A 12,069-nucleotide genomic window follows, 5' to 3' on the forward strand; every position below is an offset into this window, starting at 1 on the left:
ATTTACTCACGTACTAATAATGGTTCTGTCACGGGTGTGTCAGAAGTGAAAGACAGTCGCCCTTCAGTTGGTTGCAGGAGATCTCTACGTTTTTCAATACAGACATCTTCTTAGAGGCTGTTTCTAGGACCTAGCGGCTACCTTCCTCTGGCAAATTAACTCCCTGGTCTGGGTGTATGAATACCTGCTGTGTACAGAGAGAGGTGTCGGCGATATTCATTACTCCTTGTGAGACTATGCATGGTCCCCTCACCCCCCAATCCTAGTATGCATGGCCTCCTCACCCCCCAATCCTCATATGCATGGTCTCCTCACCCTGCAATCCTGGTATGCATGGTCCCCTCACCCCCCAATCCTGGTATGCATGGTCCCTTCACCCCCCAATCCTGGTATGCATCGTCCCCTCACCCCCCAATCCTGATATGTGTGGTACCCCTCATCCTGGTATGCATGATACCCTCACTCCATAATTCTGGTATGCATGGTCCCCTCAACCCCCAATCCTGGTATGCATGGTCCCCTCACCCCACAATCCTGGTATGTGTGGTACCCCTCATTCTCCCAATCCTGGTATGTGTGGCCCCCTCACCCCCCAATCCAGGTATGCATGGTCCCCTCACCCCCCAATCCTGGTATGCATGGTCCCCTCACCCCCCAATCCTGATATGTGTTGTACCCCTCATCCTGGTATGCATGATACCCTCACTCCATAATTCTGGTATGCATGGTCCCCTCAACCCCCAATCCTGGTATGCATGGTCCCCTCACCCCACAATCCTGGTATGTGTGGTACCCTTCATTCTCCCAATCCTGGTATGTGTGGCCCCTTCACCCCCCAATCCTGGTATGCATGGTCCCCTCACCCCACAATCCTAGTATGTGTGATACCCCTCATTCTCCCAATCCTGGTATGTATGGCCCCCTCACCCCCAATCCTGGTATGTATGACGCCCCTCATCCCTTTCACTCTGTACACACATACAATCTTCCCTGTGCTCCAGCACTGCTGCGTCCTGTTCTTCCGGATGCCAGGGGAGGAGTGTGGCGCCGGAGTACGCGCGTGCCCATACAGCGCTGTCCGACGCCATTTTGCTGAAGACACACTGCAAATGTGTCTTCAGTAAAATGGCGCTGGATAGCGCTATTTGCATACACCGATCCCACTCCTCACTCCTGCCCCAGTCTCCGGCGAAGAGAGGTGCAGCGGCAACGCTCCTCCCGATCAGGTAAGTATGTAAGCATTGCACCGGAGATCGCGGTATGCGTTCAGTGTCTATGCATACCGTGATCTCCGGGACCATACACTCCTCATACCTGTAACGGCTGGATGCGTGCTTCTGTCTGGAGCCAGACTGCGCGTCGCGCATGCGCAGTCTATAAAGGCTTCAGACAGAGACACGCATCCCCCGTTATATTATAGATAAGCAATCAGACTATTGCAGGTTCAAGTCCTGTAAGGCGACTAAATAATGGTGAATGAATACTTTAAAAGCAAAAAACTATAGTGGAATTGTGTTTGCTTATGGCAGGTTTAAGTTGCACTACGGGGAGGGGCACCATTTCAGTTATCACCTCATGTTCTAGTAATATGTTGCATAATGCCAGAGGGAGCACCAACAATCCAATTGGCCAAATTGTTTAGATTCCAGCTTTGGCAGCAAATTGAATCTTTTCCTAAGATACTACAGTAAATGCCTTGCTATACTATGCTTATAAAGAAACAACTAAATGATAAATTCATTTATACATATAGACATTATACATTCTCCTATTTTTTTGGTCCTGATGACCCTTTCATTTCTGCTTTTCTCAGTTCCCTTCTTTTTCTCCTTCCTTGGAAATAAAGGCACACCACAATACAGAGTATATTAATGTACAGCCTTTTTTACGCGCCCATGATATTGCCCCTTGATTTGTGTACTGTTTTCTTAATACCTTTTCGTAACCTACAGTATCTTTTTATTTTTATTTGTGACTGCATGTCTTGCCGTTATGATTTGGATATCTATGATATAAACAGATTTTGCAAAAATAATTATTTGCAAGACGTAGAATAGGTTGTTTCTCTAGGTTGTCCACAGGACCAATTCACCTCTGCTATACAGAGTGGTAGGCTTTCTTTAGTTCAGTTTGCAATCCTAGCCCTGTATCTAAATACCATAGCCAAAGCAGAGTTGGCAACCCCCAGGCATCCAGCATCTGGGAAGCATGCTGTGCCAGCCGCCCCTCGCTCCACCTCTGCTTTAGTATGTAGTACAATCATTACTCATTTGTTTGAATTGGTGAATTATTTATTACTCTGTAATGTCTGATTTTGTTTGTGCAAGTGCTGTGCAACATGTCCGTGTTATATAAATAAAAACGTATTATTATTATTATTATTATTGTATCTGTTCACCCATACAGATACATGGCACAGCCTCACTGCACTAGTCTGAGTGCTCTGAAAACTTCATTCTGAATCAAGTGAGAGCGAAGAATCCTCCTCTCATCCCGGGCAGCCAATAACAGCGCAGCCCAATGTCAAACTTTCCTCCAGTAAAATACACAGAGAGGGGTCCCTGCCCCCAGCCCTATGCAGTGGTGCAGATGAGCCCCATCCTGAGTGTATAGAGCTGAGCTGCCTATTGGCCGGTGTGTGGCATGTCTATTGTGTGCATGCTAATGCTGCTGCCTGTGTCTTCAGCCTGCTCCTCTATAAGGGACATATGGAGAGAGCATCTCAGAGCGCAGAATATGCCGGGCTCTCTTACCCACTCATAGGATAAGACTTATTCCGGGGGAGCACCTTCCTGGGGGTCCTGCAATGAGTTGTCTGGATGTTATGTATCATCACCAAGTGTATGGCATGCACCAGTATCTGCCTGGCACGGCAGCTTGTACATCAGCGTATTACCACCGTCATCATAACCAACAGGTGAGTCTATGTTGTTCTTAGCCGACATTTTTCTCTGAACTCATAAATATACCTGGTAAGTAGAAATAATATATACTGATGAGCTATCAATCGTGTATGAATACGCATGATATTATTATTATTATTATTATTAATATAGCGCCATTTATTCCATAGCGCTTTACATGTGAAAAGGGGTATACATAGCAAACAATAAGTACAAGAATCTTGAGCAAAAATGAGTCACCGACTATTAACACAGATTAGATAATATTAGGAAGAGAAGTTATTACCTGGAATTGACTTTCCCAGTGTAGCAGAGCTGAATTTGTCAGATGGTTCAAGTTATTGAGATACAATGATATGAAATTGTGTCTGCATTTACCTAGGACTGCAGGTAAAGCTACTCATGCTTTATTCACCCATCAGTATTTTTGATCAGTATCTGTATGTCACAACCAGTAATGTCTCTAAAACACAGAACTGGCGTCAATCTTTCAATTACAGTTTTTCTCTGTAAGTTCCACTCCTGGTTTTGGCATACAAACACTGATAAAAAATACTGACCGAATACTGACGTATGAATAAACCCTTACATGGTATTTTAAGAATGATCACAATTTATAAATAGTACAGAACCAAAGAGTTACTAAACGACAAACTCATCTCTGCTATTCCTATAAAAGGAATAATGGGGCAAATATATTCAGGATATGATGTCACATCTCATATATAACAGGAAAGTATGAAAGTGATAAACCCACAATATAAACTCACTGGGTGACTGGGGTCCGAGCTGAAAATGGACCCTCGGCAATATTGACAGTCACTGCTACACATCTATAGTGCACAGCTATGTCAGCTGATGGTCACACTGGCCATATGACACAGCCTTCCTGGAAAAAATATGTAATGTTGGAATAAAACCTATTGCCTACAGCCCCAGGAACTTTCTGTGTTCTGAAAGACTCCATGGTTTAGATACATAATAATAGCATGTGAGTGTATGATTATTATTATTTATTTATAGAGCACCATTGATTCCATGATGCTGTACATGAGAAGGGGTAACATACAAAATACAGATATCACTTACAGTTCACAAACTAACAATGACAGACTGGTAAAAAATTTCTCATATCTACAGTATCTATCTATCTATCTATCTATCTATCTATCTATCTATCTATCATCTATCTGTCGTCATCTATCTATCTGTCTATCATCTATCTATCTCTATCATCTATTAATTATCTATCTATCATCTATCTATTATCCATTTTTATTCCCTACTCTATCTATCTATCTATCTATCTATCTATCTATTTATCATCTATTTATTATCTATCTCATATCTATCTATCTATCTATCTATTTATCTATCTATCATCTATCTATTATCTATTTATCATCTATCCCATATCTATCTATCTATCTATCTATCTATCTATCTATCCCATATCTATTTATCCATCTACCTATTATCTATCTATCTATCTATCTATCTATCTATCCCATATCTATATATCATCTATCCATCATCTTTCATCTATCTATTATCTATCTATCTATCATCTATCTATCTATCTATCTATCTATCCCATATCTATCTATCTATCTAGCTATCTATTTATCCATCTACCTATTATCTATCTATCTATCTATCTATCTATCTATCCCATATCTATATATCATTTATCCATCATCTTTCATCTACCTATCATCTATCTATCTATCTATCTATCATCTATCTATCTATCTATCTATCTATCTATCTATCTATCTATCTATCCAATATCTATCTATCTATCTATCTATCTATCTATCTATCTATCTATCTATCTATCTATCTATCTATCTATTCTACCCATACTCCAGTGTGACCAGGAGTTACCTCCTGTGTGCTGGAATGTACAACTCTGCAGACATAACAGCACCTGGAAATGACATAAGTGTTGCATACACCGGCTGATAGGCTCTGAAGTCAGTATACATAAAGTACAGTACACTGTCCGAATGGATATCTCTAGCTTGAAATGTGGTAACTGTTTAGTGTTCATTAATTCATTTAGTGTTCATTTATTAGAGGCTAATAAAATGCAAAATGACAGCGTGTAAAGCAAGGAAATACTGCAAAATTCAGATAGAAAGTGTATATTCTATTTCCAATTGTGTAGATAATAATAAAACAATTATATAAAAATACAAAAAAACTAAATTGCCTTTAAATATCTAGATATATTTATAGAGTAGATATATATATATATATATATATATATATATATATATATATATATATGCAGATATAGCAGAGCTGAATTTCTCAATTGTGCCATGCTTTGTTTTACAAAACACAACAGGTTAACTTAAAGTGGAACCGTGACCAGATATCACAATACAGACTGTATATATTATTAAATGCATACATATATTAGACCTGATGAGGCTGATGTACTGAATTTGAAAATCCCATCTAATCGTGAAATTAAAATGAGCACGTTATAATTCCAGACAGAACTATAACTGGGCTACTAAAATACTCTTTTAAAATGAGTCAGGAAAACTTTAAAAAATAAATATAAAGCCATTTTGACATGGATATTCAAAGTAAATACATCGGCCTCATCAGCTCTAAGCAATCTATTTAATAATGTGTGCAGTTTAGATTGTGAAATCTGGTGACACACCCACTTTAATTAAATTCATCAACTTTATGGAAAGGGAAAATGTCCTTGCATTTATTGTGGACTTGGTGGACATTGTTAGTTTTCATGCTGCGTCCCATATAACCCGTTGCTGCTCCTGTCTGGTAGTAGGGATAGAAATGTGTCCTCTTATCGGCCTGACAGCAGACTAGAAGCATGCACAGAGCGGGGGTGTGAGGTGGGGCCTGCACTCTTTTGGCTCAGACATCGCAGTCATTAGGGACTACAGAATTCTGTTGTTGCATTCCATAAAGTTTTATCATTATTAAGCATGAAGATCATTCTTTACATGGGAAGTGTCTCGGAAAAAGGAATCTCGCCAGTAACAGAGAAGTATTTCTGAGCTGTTCTGGCACTGTGTGCAACTACAGGAAGATTTGGTGTATTGGAATTACAATTGCAATACAGTCATAAAGTCACTTGACTAGGTTTGACTAGGTCATTTGACTGTAGTATTATGTCAGGTATTGATCAAATATAGTTAATTTAGCGATATGTCCTTATATCTAGTTGGATGTTGACTTCCACTAGATGCACATGATCAGCCAAAACTTTTAGTGGAACTCTCACTTTATAAAACAATATATATTACAGGCGGTGCATAATGATGCTGATCGGTGAGGGATCGAGTCCTAAGACTCCCTCTGATTGGTCGAAAAATCACTCTAAAGTCCGCAGCTCCTGCATGAGCAGCGTGAACCGAGCGGTGTGTGGGTTAAATAGTACATCTATGGCTCTGTACACTCACTGTCACAAAGCTGTATACGGCCCCATCAACTTACTATGGCGCTCTAGATGTGCAGCACATGCAGGAGCTTTGCACTTCAGAGCGTTTTTTTGACCGATCTGTGGGGGTTTCAGGTCCTATTTAGAGCCAATAATACATAAAACGTTTTATAAAGCGACTATTAGACATTAGTCTAGAGTACTATACTGTGCATCTAGCTTGCGAACCTGAAAAATAGAAAAATATGTAGGGAGCAGGGATGAGCAGATCCATGGAAGTTCGGGTTCGTCTGATTCAAGAGAACTTTAGTCCAAAAGAGCTCTACCTGAACTTGAACCCAAACCCCATATAAGTCAATGGGTACCCAAACTTTGGTGTTGTAAAATGGTAAAAGTAAGGACTAGGGGGCTGCAAATGTCTCTCTCTCTCTCTCTCTCTCTCTCTCCCTCTCCCTCTCCCTCTCCCTCTCCCTCTCCCTCTCCCTCTCTCACTCTCTCTCTCTCTCCCTCCCTCTCTCTCTCCTCTCTCTCTCTCTCTCTCTCTCTCTCTCTCCTTCACCTGGGTCTCTAAACACTAAAAAGGACTTCCAGGAGAAGTCTGTGTTCGGAATTCAACACCGGACACTAGGTGTCCGGCATAAACCCTAAACTTTATATTTTGAGTTTGTCTGGTTCGAGAGAACTTTAGTCCAAAAGAACTCTACCTGAACTTGAACCCGAACCCCATATAAGTCAATGGGTGATTTGGTGATGTAAAATGGTCATAGTAAGGACTAGGGGGCTGCAAATGTCCCTCTCTCTCTCCGGACTTCTCCCAGAACTCTACACACTATAAAGGACTTCCAGGAGAAGTCCGTGTTCAGAGTTCAGCACCGGACAATAGGTGTCCGGTATGAACCCCAAACTTTACAGTTCAAGTTTACTCATCTCTAGTAGGGTGAAGATGCTGAGAGTTGTACTTCAGCAACAGGAAAAGTAAGTTGAGTTAAAGGATTATTCCCAAAATAGTAAGTTATCCCATATCCAAAGGAAAAGAGGAAAGCTACTAATTTTTAGGGGTTTGATCGCTGGAACCTCCTTAATTCTCAAGAATGGGACTCTGGAGCCCACGCTCAAAATCTTCTCTATTTCTTGACTATGGCACTGTGTTCTTTCTGTGGCAGTCCCATAGACAATTAATGTAGCGGTTTCCCTGCTCTAGACCCTTTTTCTCAGTGCTTGGAACCCAGTGATCAGCAGGTTATCCCTGTCCTATGGAAAAGAGATAGCTTTAACCTTGGGAATGACCCTTTAATGCTGTTTAATCAGGGACATTTATTGCACTTGGATGGAGCCCATCTTAGGTTGACCCATTGGGTGTTAAGAACAAACACAAAGTTCTCCGGTCTCCACAGACCCCACTAGGCAACATTGTTCTGGCTCGTCTCTCTTGCAGACATATAAAAGTGTTAGGGGGGGCAAACAACAGGTAGAGAGATGTAATGTGGTGGCTTAGATAGCATGAGGAAAAGGCCTCATTTTTTAATCCCTCATAAACCTGCTGTTCCTCAATGTGCCCCTCCTTAATGTTAACTTTTTAACTTGTCTGTGTGTTAGATAAAACTGTATAAAAGAAGAAAAATGTCTTTGTTGCCCATAGCAACCAAAGCATAACTTTCATTTTTCCCAGAGTAGATCAAGAAGAATTCTGAGCTGTGATTGGTTGCTATGGGCAACAAAAACAATTTTTATTTTAGATAGTTTCAACAAATGAGGATCTGTGTTTTTTCTGTCTAAACCCCCCCCCCCCAAAGATGTAAAATATTCTTCTATAATTCCTAAATCATGTATAAGTCTACATATGCCACTGTAATGTATCGAGGGACTATGGGAAAGATTACAACCAGCTAAAGAAGATGGAGGTTTTGCCTATAGCAGCCAATCAGAGCCCATCTTTCATTTCTTAACCTGCTCTGGAAAAGTGAAAGCTACAATGTGATTGGTTGCTATTGACAATAATGTTTTGTTCTAGAAAGTTTTTTGTTTATTTTTGTTGGAGATGATGCCTTTTCTTAAAGGGGTTGTCCAATGAAAACAAGTTATCAGCTATCCACAAGATAGGTGATAATTGATCGGTTGGCGTCCAACCACTGGTACTCACACTGATCCCCAGACAGAGGAATTTTTATCTCTGACAGGGCACTTTTATCTCTGTTAGAATAGAGTGGGTGAGCACATGTCTGACTACCACTCCATTCATTCTCTATGGGGCTGCCAGAAAAACCTGTTCACTGCACTCAGCAGCCCCATAGTATAGTGAATGAATAAACCCCATTGATTAAGCCCTTTTTGACCTATGACGTATAGGTATGTCACACGTCTCCTCGCCCTCTTTGATTCGGGCTCTGGCGCTGAGCCGCATCTTTTTCGGCACATGACAGCTGATTTCATCAACTGTCATGTGCCCCTAACAGCCTTGAGTGGAATCGCGATCCACCCGTGGCTGTTAACATGTTAAACTCAGCTGTCAAACTCCGACAGTGGCATTTGACATGGCCGCGCTGGAAGTGCGTCACTAGCTCCGCCAGTCGGTGTCCCTGTCACGTGATTGCGGGGCCTCGAAGGGTTGGCATCACAACCCGAGGTCTGCAGGAGACCCCTGCGGTTGACATTGCCAATCTGCTATGAGCGCCGCCCAGTGGCCGGCGTTTATAGCAGATGAGCTGAAGCCCTGCTATGTGTAGCACAAGCGATCAGACGATTGCAGCTTCAAGTCTCCTAAGGAAACTATTGAATCCAGTAAAAAGTAGAAAAAAAATGTTTTTAAAAATACTAAAAAGATTAAAAATATATAAAAGTTCAAATCACCCCCCTTTTGCCCCATTCAAAATAAAACAATAAAAAATACAAATATTTGGTATCGCCGCGTTCAGAATCGCCCGATCTATCAAAATAAAAAAATAATTCATCCGATCGGTAAATGACGTAACGAGAAAAAAATCAAAGCGCCAGAATTAAGTTTTTGTTGGTCGCCGCAACATTGCAATAAAATGCAATAACAGGCACTCAAAACATCATATCAACCCCAAAATGGCATAAATATAAACTTCAGCTCGATGCGCAAAAAATAAGCCCTCACCTGGCCGCAGATCCCAAAAAATAGAGACACTGCAATTTTTGGAAAATGGCGCCTTTTTTTTTTTTTTTTTTTACAAATTTTGGATTTTTTTTCACCACCTAAATAAAAAAGAACCTACACATGTTTGGTATCTGTGAACTTGCAATCACCTGTAGAATCACAATGACAGGTCAGTTTTAGCATTTTGTGAACGTGGTAAATAAAAAACCCAAAAAACAATTGTGGAATTGCTCTTGTTTTTGCAGTTTCACCGCACTTGGATTTTTTTTCCAATTTTCCAGTACACTACAGTATATGGTAAAAATAATGGTGTCGTTCAAAAGTACAACTCCATTGCCTAACAAACAAGCAATCCCTGCATGTGTCACAGGTGTCTATCAGCCATGACACATGCAGCCCCGACGACACTAACATAGATGACGAGCACGTCGAAAATACTCGCCGATAGGGTTAACAGAACACACTCGCTCATCACTAATGGTGAAGAAAATATTGGAAATTTATAAAAAAAATATTTTTTTAATTGTCGCGATTTTACGGAATGCTAAAAATTTTCCTTTTTCAGTAGTAGAACTATGTGATGGCTTGTTTTTTGCAAGGTGACATTTTTATTATTACCATTTTCAGATTGATATGACACTTTCATAATTTTTACTACATTTTTTTTGATCCGTAAATCCGGTGTCGGGAAGGAAATTTTTTTCCCCCGAAAGTGACCAAAATAATGGACCAAAAATAAGGTCTGAGGTAACGGAAATTGACCATAAAAAAATTATATTCCCTTATTAGTAACATCTTCTTAACTAAATTTAAGCCATAACTTAACTTGTCCATTCATTTCTCTCTTTAGACTAAGAGCATATTTTTGTCTAAATATATCCAGCATTGCCCCTCATTTTCAACTTAAAGTTAAGTGTATATTAGATAAGAAGTGAGACCCCAATTCATTGCTTGAGTTTTTTGAAGTGACTTTCCTTTTCTGTCTTGTGCTCTATAAAATAGCCCAGTGGGTTTGTGAATTTTGCACAAAATCAAAGATGCTCTTCTTTCTTTTCTTTTACCTTTTTTTTGCTTTATTTTAGAGCATAAAAGCTACAGGGTTCTTTAAAATGTAGCACGTTAGTCTTCAATTGTGCAAAAATAAACTTTGACAGAATTTGCACTTCATTAGGGTACTGGAGTATAACTATTAAAATAATACAAAATTTTGCAACATTTTGAAAAGTCGTAAATTATAGTTCCCACGATGCAGAAATCCTCCGGATTTTTCCTGAGCGTTTCTGCATCTCCCTGGCAGAAAAAACGCATGCGGATTGTACATGCGGATTGTACATGCGGATTCTACATGCGTTTTTCCTGCTAGGGACTTGTGGAAGTGAAGCGTTCTTCACATGCATTTCCACATACGGGTTGTCAAGCGCTTTCCAAGCGATTTTAGCATCACTTGGAAAGTGCTTGACAACTTGGTCACACTATATAAATCCATGCAAACGGCATGGATTTATAGTAGTGTGACCAAGTTAGTTAAAAAAAAGAATAAAAATGGTAAAAAAAACAACAAAAAACAACACATACTCACCTTCCGATGGCCCCCGGTCTCCTTCTCCGATGCGTCCGGTCTTCCCGGTGTCTCGCAGTGGTGTAAAAGGACCTTCCATGACGTCATTTAGTCATGTGACAGGTCACGTGACCGCCGACGTAAGCGGTCGCGTGACCCGTCACATGACTAAATGATGTCATGGCAGGTCCTTTTAGACCATTGCGTGCTGCCAGGTAGCCAGGACACATCGCTTTGGAGACCGGGGGCCATCAGAAGGTGAGTATAATGTATATTTTTTATTTTAATTCTTTTTTTTTCTACAGGTACTATGGTACCCGGGTCTGGATGAGAGTCTCCTCTTCTCCAGACCTGGGTACCATCCGCACATTGAATCGCTTAATATCCGCATGTGCACGTGTAGTGATGCTGATATTATGCGAATCAATGCAAGTCAATGGCGGCGAAAATGCTGCGATTCCACAAAATAATTGTTAGTGCTGCGGATTTTTCCGCAATGATAATCCGCAGCGGAAATTTCCACAGCAAGAGCACAGCACATTCGGATTATCATTGGGGAACATGGCAGACCTTCTACCAAGCATTTTCTAAGTGTTTCTGCAGCGGAATTGCCGCTGCGGAAACGCTTAAAAAACGCATCGTGGGCACACAGCCTTAGGCTAAAACATCTACATAAGGAAAATCATGACAACATTGTCGAAAAAAAATAGAGAATGAGAGGCAACCAAAATAGTCACTATTAGGGCTCGCTCACACTAGTGTACAGCATCTGATGATTCACTCATGCTAGAGCATCGAATGCCATATTCAAATGACTCTTGGCTCAAACTCTGCTGGGAACGTGAGCCGAGTGTATGTTTACTGTGATCCGATTCTCTCGCATGCGCGAATTGTATCACAGGTATGGAGGAGATGGAGAACTTGATTTCTCCATCTTCTCCATTCTGGGAGTCAGCATATATCGAACTGCACTCAGATGACATCCGAGTGCAGTCCAATGTTTTGCATGCACTCATAGACTTGTATAGGTGCGCGCTGTCTGATATATTCCCTGCCAATCGCAACA

At 40.8% G+C, this 12,069-nt stretch overlaps 1 protein-coding gene across 1 annotated transcript in view; it reads left to right on the forward strand.

Moving 5' to 3' along the window:
• Positions 1-2,555: 2,555 nt before the first annotated feature.
• The window catches only part of VGLL3 (vestigial like family member 3), a 30,217-nt gene continuing 20,703 nt past the window's right edge, over positions 2,556-12,069 (forward strand). The window contains exon 1 of the mRNA XM_073670810.1: positions 2,556-2,917. Coding sequence (XP_073526911.1) covers positions 2,807-2,917 — 111 coding nt within the window. The 5' untranslated portion in view covers positions 2,556-2,806. The remainder of the gene's footprint in view (positions 2,918-12,069) is intronic.

Source organism: Phyllobates terribilis, unplaced genomic scaffold (genome assembly GCF_046119375.1).
Source record: "Phyllobates terribilis strain yellow unplaced genomic scaffold, ASM4611937v1 Scaffold_2__4_contigs__length_985480577, whole genome shotgun sequence".
Classification (NCBI taxonomy): Eukaryota; Metazoa; Chordata; class Amphibia; order Anura; family Dendrobatidae; genus Phyllobates; species Phyllobates terribilis.